At 46.9% G+C, this 18,231-nt stretch overlaps 1 protein-coding gene across 4 annotated transcripts in view; it reads left to right on the top strand.

The window, feature by feature from the left end:
• Window positions 1-616: 616 nt before the first annotated feature.
• The window catches only part of eif4e2 (eukaryotic translation initiation factor 4E family member 2), a 46,338-nt gene continuing 28,723 nt past the window's right edge, over window positions 617-18,231 (top strand). For all 4 annotated transcript variants that reach the window (XM_085990112.1, XM_085990111.1, XM_085990114.1 and 1 more), the window contains exons 1-3: window positions 617-836; window positions 11,150-11,264; window positions 15,247-15,381. In XM_085990112.1, the coding sequence (XP_085846238.1) occupies window positions 817-836; window positions 11,150-11,264; window positions 15,247-15,381 (270 nt within the window). In that variant the 5' untranslated portion in view covers window positions 617-816. The remainder of the gene's footprint in view (window positions 837-11,149; window positions 11,265-15,246; window positions 15,382-18,231) is intronic.

Genomic DNA, 18,231 nt, shown 5'->3' with positions numbered 1-18,231 from the left:
ACATTTTTACTCTAGATTGCTCCCTGTCCTTTTCCATAGCTAATCTAAACCTTATGATACAATGATCACTGTTCCCTAAATGTTCACCTACTGACACTTACACCACTTAACCTACCTCATTCCCCAGAACCACATCCAGCAATGCCCCCTCCCTCGTCGGGCTAGAAACATACTGATCAAGTTCCCCTGAACACACTTCAGATATTTTTCCCCTTCTCTGCCTTTAACACGATCACGATCATGATCCCAGTCTATATTAGGATAGTTGAAGTCCCCCATTATTACTACTCTATAGTTCTTGCACCTCTCTGCAAATTTGCTTCTCCATATCTTTCCTGCTATTTGGTAGCCTATAGAATACACCAAGTAGTGTAATGGCACCTCTATTATTTCTTAACTCCAGCCATATAGATTCTGTCCTTGGCCCTTCCAGGACATCCTCCCTCTCCAACACTGTAACATTCTCCTTGACCAATACTGCCGCACCACCACCTATTTTCCCTTCCCTATCAAAAGTACTTCATTGGCTGTAAAAAACCCTTTGGGACGCCTTGCAGTCGTGAAAGGCGCTATATAAATGCAAGTCTTTTCTTTCGCTATGATTTCCCAGCTTCTCACGTGGTCTTTGCTGTGGAACATGACGTCACGGTCGATGTGACGGCAGCTCGCGCGCATTGAAACGGCCAGTGTCGCGCGCCGCGTCCCCGGATGTAACGGGCCCCGCTCCGCCCAGGTGAAGGCGCAGCTGGAGCCGCCGCTGGAAGGGGAGTGTCCCCGCGTCGGTGAGGAGAGTCCCGCCCGCCCGCTGCAAACACCATGAACAACAAGTTCGACGCGTGAGTCATTGATTTCCACCCCCCTCCGCTCCATCCTTTACCCCATTGAATCTTTCTGCTGGATCCCAGCTCAGCTCAACAGCGGCCTACTCCCCGGGTTTTTTTTTCTCCTTTTTAGTCCATTTAAAAATGTCGTCTGCAGGGCCCCAACCGCACGCCGACTTATCGGATGCTGAGCTCGGGCTGTCCCAGCTGCTGCATCTCTCCACCCACCGCCACAGGCGCGATGGGCCAGCTGACGACCTTGTCCGCTGCGATTGCTTTGATTGAGCGATTCACTCCGATAATCCAGCAGATGCTGGGAGGCTCACGCTAACCCTGAGATGTGAAAGGTTATATACGTATGTCCGTTTATATGCAGTTAATTCCGAAGCCAGTGTGTTGACAATATCCTCATCAACATTTGTTAAAATTAATACAACCCGTGGATGGATTTCTTGCTATTTTGTCTTGTCAATCGGTTTGCATAACTTGAAAATAGGGCAAGTGTTGACGAGGAGTTGCAGTTCATCTTGCCGTGTTTCATTACACCTAACCCATTCGAAGTATATTCTGAAGAAATTCTATGCTGCAGTCGATTTTGTCAGGACATTCAACCTGATGGTTATGATGTAGAATTTTTAAGTATAGTACCAAGAATTGAGCCTATTTGAAAATGTTCTAAAGCGCACTTCTAAGAGGATATATTCTGATAAGATCTTCAATGTTAATATTACAGACTTTGCCTGCTTTTAACCTTGTTTATATTGTGAATCCACGGGACGAAACTGGTGGGATACCCTTGGGACAAAATGAAGCTAACTTTACCAGATATTTAGTTTTTAAATTGCAGTTCATATATATATACAGTATATACATTCCCCAATGGCTGGGGGTTGAATTCCTAAGGAGTACAAAATCACTTAATTGACCTATATGGGTTTGCTGAGCTGCTCAACCTTTGTGGCCAGAAAACTTGAATGCTGCTGCCTCTGTTTATGTTGCTAGGGCGAGGTATTGCCAATGGAACCATCCACGCAAATGACCTCTTGGTAGCACGCATCGACTCCAGGGACGGCAGTCCTGCTTGTTCACTGTTCTGCAGCCAATGCTGTTGACAGCAGTACGGTAGAGTCAGTGCACTGCAAGTGAATACATGGTATTTTGGGGAATAGAGATTTTGTACAGTATGCATGATTATCAGTTGGACTTTGTTATAGAATTTTACAACACAGAGTGTGTTACGGCTTTCTGGAAGAGCTATTCTCTTAGCCCCTTTCCCCTGCTCTTTTTCCATACCCTTTTAAATTATTCTTTATCAAATATTTATCCACCCCTTTTGCATGCTATTATGGGGATTCAGCATTTAACGCTGTTTCGGGACAATGCTCTGCATTTAAAAACAACTCATTCTTTTGGTGGTGATCATATTGTGGAACTAGTTTTTCCGATTTACTTTATCAAAACCTCTCAATTTTGAGTACCTCAGTCAGATATCCTCTTAACCTTTGCTCTAATAAAAGGAGCCTCAGTTTCTTTAGTCTTTCCTCATAACTAATGCCTCACATCTCTGATGTCATAGTGAATAACCTGCAATCCTCTCCATGGCCTTGACATCTTTCCTAAAGTAAGGTGCCCAAAACTTGACACCTTATTCTAATTGTAGCTTAACAAATAATTTGTATAAGTTTAACATTCACTCTTTGATTTTGTACACTTATCTATATATATAAAAGAGCTCTTCTGTCTGTCCCGATGTCTGTCCGTTCTCTATACGTTTGAAAGTTACAGAGCGTACCGACACACGCGTCGCCTCAAAAGAAAGCTTGCGATTCCGGACCGGTCATAGGCGTATTTACGTTTCGGCCAGACAAAAATCCCGCCCGCAGTATCCCAATAACGTTCAGCGTTCTGCTCATTAGCATCTCATTAGCGACCGTGTGATGTCGAGGTCAACCAATCGGGCGGCGGGTTCCTTCCTACAGTTGAGTGTCGAGTGACTCGACGATTGACCAATCCTACGCTTCGGTGACCTGACCGGTCGACCAATCGGTGCGTGTGTGGGCAGGCCTTATCCTTCTGAACCGAGGTGAGTGGCCGCCATCTTGATTTTTCTCACTTTTTTCCCCCACACTTTCTGTGTGTTAGGGAACTAAAGTAAATATTTTAATGATGTGTTAGGGAATTAAATAACAATTTAATAGGGGGGGGGAAGAGCCTCGGGAAATCGCCGGGGGGGGTGGGGAGAGCCTCGGGAAATCGCCGGGGGGGGGGGGGGGAGAGCCTCGGGAAATCGCCGGGGGGGGGGGAGAGCCTCGGGAAATCGCCGGGGGGGTGGGGAGAGCCTCGGGAAATCGCCGGGGGGGGGGGGGAGAGCCTCGGGAAATCGCCGGCGGGGGGGGAGAGAGCCTCGGGAAATCGCCGGGGGGGGGGGGGGGGGGGGGAGAGAGCCTCGGGAAATCGCCGGGGGTGGGGGGGGAGAGAGCCTCGGGAAATCACCGGGGGGGGGGGGGAGAGAGCCTCGGGAAATCGCCGGGGGGGGGGGGGGGAGAGCCTCGGGAAATCGCCGGCGGGGGGGGGAGAGAGCCTCGGGAAATCGCCGGGGGGGGGGGGGAAGAGAGCCTCGGGAAATCGCCGGGGGTGGGGGGGGAGAGAGCCTCGGGAAATCACCGGGGGGGGGGGGGGGAGAGAGCCTCGGGAAATCGCCGGGGGTGGGGGGGGAGAGAGCCTCGGGAAATCACCGGGGGGGGGGGGGGGGAGAGAGCCTCGGGAAATCGCCGGGGGGGGGGGGGAGAGAGAGCCGGGGGGGGGGGGAGAGAGAGCCGGGGGGGGGGGAGAGAGAGCCGGGGGGAGAGAGCCTCGGGAAATCGCGGGGGGGGGGGAAGAGAGCCTCGGGAAATCGCGGGGGGGGGGAGAGAGCCTCGGGAAATCGCGGGGGGGGGGGAAGAGAGCCTCGGGAAATCGGGGGGGGGGGGTAGAGAGCCTCGGGAAATCGGGGGGGGTAGAGAGCCTCGGGAAATCGCGGTGGGGGGGGGAGAGCCTCGGGAAATCGCAGGGGGGGGGCGAGCCTCGGGAAATCACGGGGGGCTCGCGCCGCCCACACTGACCGCGCATGCGCTGACCGCCCGCCCGCCCACAGCGGCTGTCCATCAGCCGCACGATACGCGGCGGACCTCAGCTCCGGACCTCAGGCGCTAGGCAGGGGGAGGGGCCGGAGAGAGGGACAGAGGGGGGTGGGGGAGGGGGGGCGGGGAGAGAGCCTCGGGAAATCGCCGGGGGGGGGGGGAGAGAGCCTCGGGAAATCGCGGGGGGGGGGGAGAGAGCCTCGGGAAATCGGGGGGGGGGGTGGAGAGAGCCTCGGGAAATCGGGGGGGGGGTGGTAGAGAGCCTCGGGAAATCGCGGTGGGGGGGGAGAGCCTCGGGAAATCGCAGGGGGGGGCGAGCCTCGGGAAATCACGGGGGGGCTCGCGCCGCCCGCACTGACCGCGCATGCGCTGACCGCCCGCCCGAGGGAGACAGGGGAGGGAGAGGGGGGAGGGGAGGGAGGGATAGGGCAGGGAGAGGACATGACAGGGAGAGGGGGCACACACAGGGGCAGGGAGACCAAGCGCCCCAAAATTGCCCTCGCAACACGGGGCTCCCCAGCTAGTTTATTTATAAAACCTAGGATCCCATATACTTTTGGTAACTGCTTTGTCAACTTGTCTTCACATAAGTAGTTAAAAGTGCACCTGAAACCCTCAATTTTTCTGTTCCTCTACTCTTTTCAAAGTTTTATCATTTTCTCCCAAAATGTGTCACCTCATATGTTGCAGTAAATTTCATCTGGCATCTACCTGACCAATCTATTAGCTTGTTTAATGTCCTCTTGAAGTTACTTATAGCCATCTTAATTGGACTGCTTTCTTGTTCCTTTTCATCTCATTACTTTAAATGTCAGATTGCGCACACATTCAGTTGTAGCAATGCAGGATCAGGACTTTATTGAAATATCATACTTCACATATCCAATGAGAACTTCATCATACTATCCAAAAACCATTATGAACATTGTTGAGACATCATACTATCCAAAAACCAGTATGAGCTGCTATACAGTGGTTCACTCACATATTTTATACCAATTTTACATTTGATCACTACGTTCCATGCATACCACCAATAAAAAATAGTACATTAAAGATATATACAAATGACAACAGAATAATAACATGAACTAAACAAACATGCACTTAACTCCTCTAATTATTTTAGCACCATGGTTATATTGCCCAACCATAAACTCTTCCGATCATTTTATTACCACAAGTGACCTGATTCCCAACCTGATGGGCACAGCAGTTCAGCCCTCTGATCTGTGGCACTACATTTGCCTTAAACCCCCTTCCACAATATACAACCCATGCTCAGCAGAAAGCTGTTTTAAATCATTGTGTGCTGGTCTCACAGACAGCCCAGAAAGAACATCGAAGTACTCGGGTAGCGTAAACCCTCGTTCCCACAATCTTCACAATTAACGACTGCTTCCTGGAGCACACCATTATTTACACCCCTCAAGTCTGAAATCATCCATTAACCACTAATATTTCCAGTCCTTTAATCAGCTTCTTATCCATGCTACTACACTCCCTTTAATACTTCTACCTTAATTTTATCAGCAATCCTCCTGTGCAGTACCTCATCATTTGCCTTTTGAAAATCCATATACACAACATCCAAGTCCTTTCCTTTATCAATATATTCCAATCTTCAAAGAACTCTTAAATTTGTCAGATATGACTTGCCTTTTACAAATCTGTATTGGCTGACCTTAATTAATGAATGTCTGCCTGGATGAGTATTCATTTTATCCTGTGTTTACCCATCAATGTTGGGAACCAATGGAGGAACTCATTATTAACCTTCTTCCCCAATGTAAAGAATAAGAAAGACCAAATTTCTGAACTGAACTTTTGTAATTAATAGCCAAGACTGCATATGGATGCTGGGGGAGGTTTGGTTCGAATGAATACCATCATCTGGATTTATTATGGAATAGTCATACTGATCAATGAACTCAATATTCTAAGCTGGGCCTTAGCCATTGTGTTGTCAACGTGTTGTTGTAAAATTATGTTTGAACAGTAGAAAGAACAGCCCACCCAGAATAGCCCCCTCTGGAATTTGACTTGCCACTGCTTCAGTTACTTGTATTTGTTGAAGAGAATGTTGGGAATTACGGGAACAGTAGCATAGTGGCAATGTTACGGGACTAGTAATCCAGAGGCCTGGACTAATGATCCAGAGATGTGAGTGCAAATCCCACCATGGCAGCTGGGAATTTAAAGTCACTTAATTTAATTAATAAAAGGCTCGTAATAGTGACCATGACTATCGAATTGTCGTAAAAACCCATCTGGGGAAGGAAATCTGCTGTCCTTACCTGGTCTGGCCTGTATGTGACTCCAGACCCACAGCAATGTTGTTGATTCTTAACTGCCCTCTGAAATGGCCCAGGACAGTGACAGGATTGGACAAAGTCAACATGGATTTACAAAAGGTAAATCGTGCTTGACTAATCTACTGGAATTTTTTGAGGATGTAACTGGTAGAATAGATAGAAACATCGAAACATAGAAGATAGGAGCAGGAGTAGGCCATTCGAGCCTGCTCCGCCATTCAATGAGATCATGGCTGATCATCCAAATTCAGTACCCTGTTCCTGCCTTCTCCCCATATCCCTTGATCTCTTTAGCCTCAAGAAATATATCCAATTCTTTCTTGAATATATTTAATGAACTGGCCTCCACCGCCCTCTGTGGCAGAGAATTCCACAGGTTCACCACTCTCTGGGTGAAGAAATTCCTCCTCATTTCAGTCCTAAATGGCTTACCCCTTATCCTTAGTCTATGACCCCTGGTTCTGGACTCCCCGGCCATCAGAAACATCCTTCCTGCATCTAGTCTGTCCAGACCTGAGAATTTTATAGGTTTCGATGAGATCCCCTCTCAATCTTCTAAACCAGTGGATGTGGTGTATTTGGACTTTCAGAAGGCTTTCGATAAGGTCCCGCATAAGAGATTAGCGTGTAAAGTTAAAGCACATGGGATTGGGGGCAAGGTACTGACTTGGATAGAGAACTGGTTGGCAGACAGGAAGCAGAGTTGGAATAAACGGGTCTTTTTCCTGAGTGGCAGGCAGTGACTACTGGGGTACCGCAGGGATCGGTCCTAGGACCCCAGCTATTCACAATATATATTAATGATCGAGACGAGGGAACTGGATGTAATATCTCCAAGTTTGCAGACGACACAAAGCTGGGTGGGCATGTGTGCTGTGAGGAGGATGCTGAGAAACTCCAGTATGATTTGGACAGGTTGGGTGAATGGGCAGAAGCATGGCAGATGCAGTACAATGTGGATAAATGCGAGGTTATCCACTTTGGTGGCAAAAACAGGAAGGCAGATTATCTGAACGGCAATAGATTGGGAGAAGGGAGAAGTGCAACGAGACCTGGGTGTCCTTGTACACCAGTCGCTGAAGGTAAGTATGCAGGTGCAGCAGGTGGTTTAAGAAGGCAAATGGTATGTTAGCGAGAGGGTTCGAGTACAGGAGCAAGGATGTCTTGCTGCAGTTGTACAAGGCCTTGGTGAGACCACACCTTGAGTATTGTGTGCAGTTTTGGTCACCTTATCTGAGGAGGGATGTTCTTGCCATGGAGGGAGTGCAGTGAAGATTCACCAGACTGATACCTGGGATGGCAGGAATGATGTATGAGGAGAGATTGGGTCAATTGGGCTTATACTCGCTGGAGTTTAGAAGAATGAGAGGGGATCTCATTGAAACTTATAAAATTCTAACAGGACTGGACAGACTAGATGCAGGAAGGATGTTCCCGATGGTCGGGGAGTCCAGAAACAGGGGTCACAGCCTAAGGATAAGGGGTAAGCCATTTAGGACAGAGATGAGGAGGAATTTCTTCAACCAGAGAGTGGTGAACCTGTAGAATTCTCTACCACAGAAGGCAGCGGAGGCCAAGTCATTAAATATATTCAAGAAGGAGTTAGATATATTTCTTAAGGCTAAAGGGATCAAGGGGTATGGGGAGAAAGCAGGGACCGGGTACTGAATTTGGATGATCAGCCATGATCTCATTGAATGGTGGAGCAGGCTCGAGGGGCCGAATGGCCTACTCCTGCTCCTATCTTCTATGTTTCTATGTAAGCCACTCGGTTGTAACAAACCGCTATGAGAAACAATAATAAGAATGAAACTAGACGGACCACCCGGCATCGAACTCAGCACCTGCTTCGGACACGACAACGGCACACCCTGCAACGTCCTCCTCACTAAAATCTGGGGACTTGTGTCTAAATTGGGAGAGCTGTCACACAGACAGCCTGACATAGTCATACTCACAGAATTATACCTTCAGCCAATGGGTATGTCCTGTCCCGCCGACGGGACAGGCCCACCAGAGGAGGTGGCACTGTGGTATACAGTCGGGAGAGAGTGGCCCTGGGAATTCTCAACATTGACTCTCGACCCCACGACGTCTTATGGCTTCAGGTCAAGCGTGGGCAAGGAAACCTGCTGATTACCACCTACCGCCCTCCCTCAGCTGATGAATCAGCACTCATCCATGTTGAACACCACTTGAAAGAAGCACTGAGGGTAGCAAGGGCACAAAATGTACTCTGGGTGGGGGACTTCAATGTCCATCACCAAGAGTGGCCCGGTAGCACCACTACTGACCGAGCTGGCCAAGTCCTGAAGGACATAGCTGCCAGATTGGGCCTGTGGCAGCTGGTGAGAACCAACACGAGGGGAAAAACCTACTTGGCCTTGTCCTTGCCAATCTACCTTTTGCAGATGCATCTGTCCATGACGGCATTGGTGGCCGTGACCACCGCACAGTCCTTGTGGAGACGAAGACCTGTCTTCACACTGAGGACACCCTCCATGTGTGGCACTACTACCATGCTAAATGGGATAGATTCAGAACAGATCTAACAGCGCAAAACTGGTCATCCATGAGGTGCTGTGGGCCATCAGCAGCAGCAGAATTGTACTCCACCACAATCTGTAACCTCATGGCCTGGCATAGCCCTTTACCATTACCATCAAGCCAGGGGACCAACCCTGGTTCAATGAGGAGTGTAGAAGAGCATGCCAGAAGCGGCACAAGGCTTACCTAAAATGAGGTGCCAACCTGGGGAAGCTGCAACACAGGACCACATGCAGGCTAAACAGCAGAAGCAGCATGCTATAGACAGAGCTAAGCGATCCCACAATCAACGGATCAGATCAAAGCTCTACAGTCCTGCCATATCCAGTCATGAATGGTGGTGGGCAATTAAACAACTAACTGGAGGAGGAGGCCCCGTGAACATCCCCATCCTCAATGATGGCGGATCCCAGCCTGAGAGTGCAAAAGATAAGGCTGAAGCATTTGCAACCATCTTCAGCCAGAAGTGCCGAGTGGATGATCCATATCTGCCTACTCCTGACATCCCCACCATCACAGAAACCAGTCTTCAGCCAATTCGATTCACTCCACGTGATATCAAGAAACGGCTAAGTGCACTGGATACAGCAAAGGCTGTGAGCCCTGACAACATCCTGGCTGTCATGCTGAAGACTTGTGCTCCAGAACTAGCCGCACCTCTAGCCAAGCTGTTCCAGTACAGCTACAACACTGGCATTTACCCGATAATATGGAAAACTGCCCAAGTATGTCCTGTCCACAAAAAGTAAGAGAAACCCAATCTGGCCAATTACCGCCCCATCAGTCTACTCTCAATCATCAGCAAAGTGATGGAAGGTGCATAGACCGTGCTATCGAGCAGCACTTACTCACCAATGACCTGCACACCGATGCTCAGTTTGGGTTCCGCCAGGACTACTTGGCCCCGGACCTCATTATAGTCTTGGTCCAAACATGGACAAAGAGTTGAATTTCGGAGGTGAGGTGAGAGTGACTACCCTTGACACGGCACCATTTGAGAGTGTGACATCAAGGAGCCCTAGTAAAATTGAAGTCAATGGGAATCGGGGGGTGGGGGCGGGGCGGGGGGGAAACTCTCCACTGGCTGGAGTCAGCACAAAGGAAGATGATTGTGGTTGTTGGAGGTCAATCATCTCAGCCCCAGGACATCACTGCCAGAGTTCCTCAGGGCAGTGTCCTGGACCCAACCATCTTCAGCTGCTTCATCAATAACCTTTCCTCCATCATAAGGTCTAAAGTGGTGATGTTCGCTGATGACTGCCCAGTGTTCAGTTCCATTCGAAACTCCTCAGATAATGAAGCAGTCCATGCCCGCACGCAGCAAAACCTGGATGACATTCAGGCTTGGGCTGATAAGTGGCAAGTAACAGTCACTGCCTGGCATGAATATCTCCAACAAGCGAGAGTCTAACCACCACCCCTTGACATTCAATCGCATTACCATTGCCGAATCCCCCACCATCAACATCCTGGGGGTCACCATTGACCAGAAACTTAACTGGACCAGCCACATAAATACTGTGGCAACAAGAGCAGGTCAGAGGCTGGGTATTCTGTGGCGAGTGTCTCACCTCCTGACTCCCCAAATCCTTTCCACCATCTACAAGGCACAAATCGGGAGTGTGATGGAATACTCTCCACTTGCCTGGATGAGTGCAGCTCCAACAGCACTCCAGAAGCTCGACACCATTCAGGACAAAGCAGCCCACTTGATCGGCACCCCATCCACCACCTTAAACATTCACTCACTCCACCACTGGCGCACCGTGGCTGCAGTGTGTACCATCCACAAGATGCACTGCAGCAACTTGCCAAGGCTTCTTCGACAGCACCTCTCCAACACGTGACCTCTATCACCTAGGGCAGCAGGCGCATGGGAACAACATCACCTGCAAGTTCCCCTCTAAGTTACACATCATCCTGATTTGGAAATATATTGCCGTTCCTTCATTGTCGTGGGTCAAAATCCTGAAACTCCCTCCCTAACAGCACTGTTGGAGTACCTTCAACACACGGACTGCAGCGGTTCAAGAAGGCAGCTCGCCACCGCCTTCTCAAGGGCAGTTAGGGATGGGCAATAAATGCTGGCCTTGCCACTGACGCCCACATCCCAGGGAACAAATAAAAAACAAAGTGTGAAATATTTTTGTCAGATATGCTGGTTAATGTATTTATGATCTCTGCTTGCAGCATTATACGCCAGACAATTTCATGACCAAAAACAAATATGCAACTTATTGATAGAACTATTACAATCTTTTTCTATTGTACAGAATCAGTAACGCTATAACTAAAGAACTTTCTCAAACCATACTGGGTAATTGTTAAACTGTTTCCTCCTTTGCAGTTTAAAAGATGACGACAGTGGAGACCAAGATCAAAATGAGGATAACCACACACAGAAAGAGAATGAGAAGGAAAAAACAGACAAAGAGAAGACCCAAAATAGTACCAAAAGGAAGGTGAGAGCATAAAGGCACAAATGCATTAGGAAGAACAGCCATACACACTGTCCTGCTGAAGGAACGGCCAGCTCTCTCACTCAGACTCTGCTGGGTGAAGGAAGAAACTGTGGACAACTGATCTGTGGTGGGTTCATAGAGAGTTTTACTTGCCTATTTACTGCAGGATTCACGCCTAACATTTGTACAAGATATAGCTGATAACTGGTGCACCCTGACCAACTAAGCAAGGTGACCTGTGATGTGCTACTGGGCAGGAGGGAAGCAACTGGATTTTAACCTTGCAGTTTTAATAATGAAGTAGATGAATGTCACTTGGTGCATTTATACTACCACTTTTGTATCGATGTAAAATAGTTTCCGCTTCACAGTGACATAAAAGTGACAATGTAACTCCATATTTGAATTTAGATTTGTGTGGTGTTACTTTGGGAACGTTATCAAAGGTGTGCATGATTCCAGGCAATGTGAAACCAGTTTAAAAAGTGCTCAAGCTAACTGTTTAGCCTACTGGAAGTTTTCTAAACTTAAGAATTTGTCTTTTTTAAAGCCAGGACTACAAAACATACAAAATTACAGCAGGGAGCTGAGCTCTGGAATTTGCAGCTCACAATATATTATGGGCATTGCTGACGACAAACTGCAGTCCAGCTACCAGTCTCAGACGGCTCAAATATCTGAGTTAATGTAAATGAATCAAAAGTAGCACAAAGTGCCAATGAAGAATGAGTAACCAAGAAATAAAAGTCCATTTTTTTAAAGCTGCTATTTACAGACCAGCAAATACCACAAAAGTACGTACAAATAAGGAACATGACCATCTAACAAAAAAAAATCTGTGACTTTTTTTCTCAATATTGAGTACATTTGCTGTGGGGGAGGGTTTAAACTAAAATGGCAGGGGGCTGGGAACCTGAGCAGGGAGACAGAGGAAAGGGAAATGAGGATAAAAGCAAAAGATAGGAAGGAGAAAAACAAAAGTGGCAGTCAGAAAAATCAAGGGTTTAAATCAAACGTGGCCACAGTAAATAATAATTCTAATAGGTCTAAGAGGAAAAAAAAACAAGCCTGAAGGCTTTGTGTCTTAATGTGAGGAGCATTTGTAATAAGGTGGATGAATTGGCTGCGCAAATAGAGGTAAACGAATATGATTTGGTTGAGATTACGGAAACGTGGCTCAAGGATGGCCAAGACTGGGAACTCAACATCCAGGGGTATTCGATATTCAGGAAAGATAGGCAAAAAGGAAAGGGAGGTGGGGTAGCATTACTGGTTAAAGAAGGGATTAACACAATTGTAATGAAGGATATTGATTCTGATGATGTGGAATCTGTATGGGTAGAATTGAGAAATACTAAGGGGAAGAAAACATTAGTGGGAGTGGTATATAGACCTCCAAACAGTAAGGCGGAGGTTGGGGATGGCATTAAAAGGGAAATTAAAGAAGCGTGCAATAAGGGCACAGCAGTCATCATGGGTGACTTTAATCTACATAGATTGGGCTAACCAAATTAGTAACAATACTGTGGAGGAGGAATTCCTGGAGTGTTTACGGGATGGTTTCCTGGACCAATATGTCGAGGAACCAACCAGAGATCAGGCCATCTTAGGCTGGGTATTATGTAATGAGAAAGGATTAATTAGCAATCTTGTTGTACGAGGCCCCTTGGGTCGGAGCGATCATAATATGATCGAATTCTTCATTAAGATGGAGAATGAAGTAGTTGACTCAGAAACAAGGGTCCTCAATTTAAATGAAGGAAACTACGATGGTCTGAGGAGCGAGTTGGGTAGGATTGATTGGGGAATGGCACTCAAAGGGTTGACGGTGGATCGGCAATGGCAAACATTCAAAGACCGAATGGATGAACTACAGAAGTTGTTCATCCCAGTTTGGCATAAAAATAAAACAAAAAAGGTGACTCAACCGTGGCTAACAAGGGAAATTAGGGATAGCATAAGATCCAAGGAGAGGACATACAAATTGGCCAGAAAAAGCAATAATCCTGAGGATTGGGAGCAGTTCAGGATTCAACAATGGAGGACAAAGGGATTAATTAAAAAAGGGAAAATAGAATGAGAGTAAGCTAGCAGGTAACATTAAAAACTGACTGTAAAAGCTTTTATAGATATGTGAAGAGAAAAAGATTGGTGAAGTCAAGCGTAGGTCCCTTGCAGTCAGAATCGGGGGAATTTATAATGGGGAACAAAGAAATGGCAGACCAACTAAATACATATTTTGGTTCTGTCTTCACAAAGGAGGACACAAATAACCTCCCAGAAATACCGGGGAACATAGGGTCTGATGAAAGGGTGGAACTGAAAGAAATCAGTATTTGTAGGGAAATGGTGTTAGGAAAATTGATGGGACTGAAGGCCGATAAATCCCCAGGGCCTGATAATCTACATCCCAGGGTACTTAAGGAAGTGGCCCTAGAAATAGTAGATGCATTGCTGGTCATCTTCCAGAACTCGATAGACTCTGGAACAGTACCCATGGGTTGGAGGGTAGCTAATGTTACCCCACTATTCAAAAAAGGTGGCAGAGAAAAAGCGGGGAATTATAGACCGGTAAGCCTGACATCGGTAGTGGGGAAAATGCTAGAGTCCATTATAAAAGATGTAATAGCAGAGCACTTGGAAAGCAGTGACAGGATCGGACAAAGTCAACATGGATTTACAAAAGGTAAATCATGCTTGACTAATCTACTGGAATTTTTTGAGGATGTAACTAGTAATATAGATAAGGGAGAACCAGTGGATGTGGTGTATTTGGACTTTCAGAAGGCTTTCAATAAGGTCCCGCATAAGAGATTAGCGTGCAAAATTAAGGCACATGGGATTGGGGGCAAGGTATTGACTTGGATAGAGAACTGGTTGGCGGACAGAAAGCAAAGAGTTGGAATAAACCGAGTGGCAGGCAGTGACTAGTGGGGTACCGCAAGGATCGGTCCTAGGACCCCAGCTGTTCACAATATATATTAATGATCTGGACGAGGGAATTGGATGTAATATCTCCAAATTTGCAGACGACACAAAGTTGGGTGGGAGGGTATGCTGTGAGGAGGATGTCATGAAACTCCAGTACGATTTGGACAGGTTAGGTGATTGGGCAGAAACATGGCAAATGCACTATAATGTGGATAAATCTGAGGTTATCCACTTTGGTGGCAAAAACAGGAAGGCAGATTATTATTTGAATGGCAATAGATTGGGAGAAGGGGCAGTGCAAAGAGACCTGGGTGTTCTTGTGCACCAGTCGCTGAAGGTAAGCATGCAGGTGCAGCAGGCGGTTAAGAAGGCAAATGGTATGTTGGCCTTCGTAGCAAGAGGGTTCGAGTACAGGAACAAGGATGTCTTGCTACAGTTGTACAGGGCCTTGGTGAGACCGCACCTTGAGGAGTATTGTGTGCAGTTTTGGTCGCCTTATCTGAGGAAGGACGTTCTTGCCATGGAAGGAGTGCAACGAAGATTCACCAGGTTGATACCTGGGATGGCAGGAATGACGTATGAGGAGAGATTGTGTCGATTGGGCTTATACTCACTGGAGTTTAGAAGATTGAGAGGGGATCTCATCGAAACCTATAAAATTCTGTCAGGCCTGGACAGACTAGATGCTGGAAGGATGTTCCTGATGGTCGGGGAGTCCAGAACCAGGGGTCATAGTCTGAGGATAAGGGGTAGGACATTTAGGACTGAAATGAGGAGGAATTTATTCACCCAAAGAGTGGTGAACCTGTGGAATTCTTTGCCACAGAGGGCGGTGGAGGCCAGTTCATTAAATATATTCAAGAAAGAGTTGGATATATTTCTTAAAGCTAAAGGGATCAGGGGATATGGGGAGCAGGCAGGGACAGGGTACTGAATTTGGATGATCAGCCATGATCTCATTGAATGGCGGAGCAGGCTCGAAGGGCCGAATGGCCTACTCCTCCTATCTTCTATGTTTCTATGTTTCATTCTAATATTTTGTTCCTTACAGACAGTGGTCCCTGGCCCAGGAGAACACCCGCTACAGTACAACTATACATTCTGGTATTCCAGACGTACACCAGGTCGACCCACCAGCTCTCAGAGCTATGAACAGAATGTTAAACAGATTGGAACATTTGCATCTGTAAGCACTGTGATCCTTTTATTGGCCATTTATGGTGTTACAGTAGCAAGATTATTAGATGGGAAGATGTTTTGATGTTGGGCTTTTCTTTATGCTTGTCTTTAACTTTATTATACATAGTATTTTATTGTGTACAAAGACATTTAGGATAATTCTTAGGAAGAAAAAGAATGTAAAATAAGATAAAATAAAGTTTTTTTCAGGGTGGGGGGGTTGGGTGTTGGAGGAATACCCAAGTAAATATTTCTGTTTGTGTATGATATTAGAAGACCTGGGCCTAGAAATTCGGTGGGCTGCGCCACCAGTTAGCGCCTAGAGGGCACTCGGTGGCTTTAGCACCACTGGCCACGCCTCCCGCGATATTTAGCGGGGCGCTAATGGCGTTAGCCTGTAGCGCTGCGCCGCCACCGATGACGTCATCGGTGTGCGCAGCGCCCCGCAACCGCCCCGATCGCGATATTTGGTAGCGCCCGCCTCTAACGCCATTCGCAAATCGCGCCCAGTTCACGGGGCTTACCTGTGGCGGTAGTGGCGCAAATTAAGGTGGAGGTGCGGGAAGGCCACTTTTTCTTTTTGGTGGCCGCCTGCCAGCACCTCCGTCCCTGGCCTCCTGATCCTCCCCCGCCGCCCCCCCCCCCCCCCTTGGGCAGTGCCGGCTGTGTCCCGAGAGCCCGGCACTTCTCCTCGGTGCCGGGCTCTTTTGCCGGCACTCGCGATCGGTCATCGTCCTGGGGCAGGCCCCTCCCCCTTAAGAAGGGGCAGAAGGCCTGCAGTACCGCAGCGCGTCGTGCCGCAGCATGTGGCGCTGCAGCACGTTGCGCTGCGATATTCAGTTTCAGCGCCCCAAGAGGGACGCGGGACACCTCGAGCAGCGCCCCGCGTCCCTCTTGGGGCGCTCAAGCTGAATTTCTGGCGGGCGCAACGGCTCCGATCGCAGCGGTAATTCCAGCGCCCAGGCGAGCTTGGCGCTCCGTTTGGGCCTCCACTGAATTTCTAGGCCTTGGTGCCTTGAGTTGTACAGTGATTTTTCCAACTGCTGTTGGGTACCATTGTGTTGCACGCTGTCCATCCAAGTTAATTGTAAGTAAAGAACTAATAGAGGATTAGAGTTGATTGCTTCATTGAACTTGCCAGATGCTTACACGATGTTCTGTCTAGAAAGTTAATATTTTACTATGATGGCAACACATGCCATACCTTTATTCCAATCAGCCCTTCGCTGTCGACACCTCTCCTACCTCTAACCTTTCTTCACCCCACATGATGCAGTGTATGTAACGATTTCAATAGCAGTTAGTTGTTAATCATGCAGGCCCATGACATTTTCTTACTGAAGTGTTCCTAAATAACTTGAATTAACCTAATACAATAAAAGTAGAATCAAAAAAGAAAAATGGAATATTTTGCCTTTGTGATTCTAGCTGTCTTTTTTAATCCTTTATTATTTTAAATCAACAACCATCATTTAAATAAAATGTTCCAAGTCAAATTGGAAGTAGCCAATGAGACATTTTGCTCTTTCCAATTCAATTATGATAAATGAGAGGAATCCGTGTTCTAACTAATGACGTGATTCCACTGCAGCACAAGATGCATTGAATATTATAGTTGAAATTGCAGTCTCGGCAGAGTTCAGCACCTGTTTTATCACGCTAGTTAATTGTAATAGCTTAGTTCTGTACTTTGTAGTGATTTTAAAAAGTTGATGGGGATGTTGCACCAAATTCCACATCTAGGAGAAAGCCAGAATTTTATTCAATTAACATAACTGCTTAATAGTAGTACTGATAGTTTTCAGCAGTGTAGAAACTGCATTGTACTGTAATTTAGGGGTGTTCCACTTGTGACCCTCTCCCAAGCCCTGGCAGTCTAACTCTCAGAAGTCGAGTCAAAATCCTATTTGCCCTTGCAATTCTTATGTGCAGTTTGTCCTATTTGAATTTTCTGTAGTAATTGTCTATGATGCTAGCGGGAGATTTTTTTGAAAACCCATCCAGATGATAGAAATTATGGTTTCAATTGTTGCATCAAGCTTGCGAGCAAGGCTCTTGCAGTTTGGCTGTGCAGTGGTAGTGTCTGATTTGCTTGTTTGATAACTGAGATTGTCCTGTGCCCTATTTTTAAAAAAAACAGACTTGATTGGTGGGTCAGCTTGGATTGTGAATGATTGGTGCCTATCTTCCTTAGTACTAGATCAGAAGGGAAGAGGGACATGAGTAGGAGTGGTGCTGTTGGTCAGTCCCCTTCTTGCTGTACCTCCTATATGGATTGGAAGCTGTCAAAGAATACTGTGGGATACATTGCTCTTGAAAACTTTTTATCAAGGATGTAAGTTGTGAATGTACTGCATAGAATTGCTAAAGGCGTCTTTATTTTTATTATTTTGGAAGAGACATGGTGCGTTAAGTATTGTAATCTAGATAAATCTACTAGTTTATTCAATCTTGCTTCTGTTCACCTTACTTCTAAATAAACTTCATTCACAATTTTCAGCCTACTTCATTCATAATTTTCAGCCTAAGTGTGGTATTTTCCATCAGTTAGAGAGACCAGGAGTGCATGGTGGCAACCTGTGCTATTTCCATTGTCTACCTTATCGGTTACAGGGTCCATTATATGCTCTGCAGTTTGCTATCTCAGAATAATTTACAAGTAAGGTCATTTTAAGTTTCTTAGGAGCAAGGTCTTGCCTGTGGAAGTGGAAATTTATGCATTGAATATGAGAAATAAGTAGCATCTGGAGTGAGCCTGAATGTGAACTGTTACATTTAGGCATTGACACCAGCATTAACTGTCCTTGTTGGCACTTTTGTAATTGTAATTATTAATTTATTATCATATCTACATAAA

This window comes from Somniosus microcephalus, chromosome 6 (genome assembly GCF_052327205.1).
Source record: "Somniosus microcephalus isolate GS21.2 chromosome 6, FLI_Smic_1.0, whole genome shotgun sequence".
Lineage (NCBI taxonomy): Eukaryota > Metazoa > Chordata > Chondrichthyes > Squaliformes > Somniosidae > Somniosus > Somniosus microcephalus.
The sequence above is the reverse complement of the archived record's forward strand: the minus strand, read 5'-3'. Positions and strand labels throughout refer to the sequence as shown.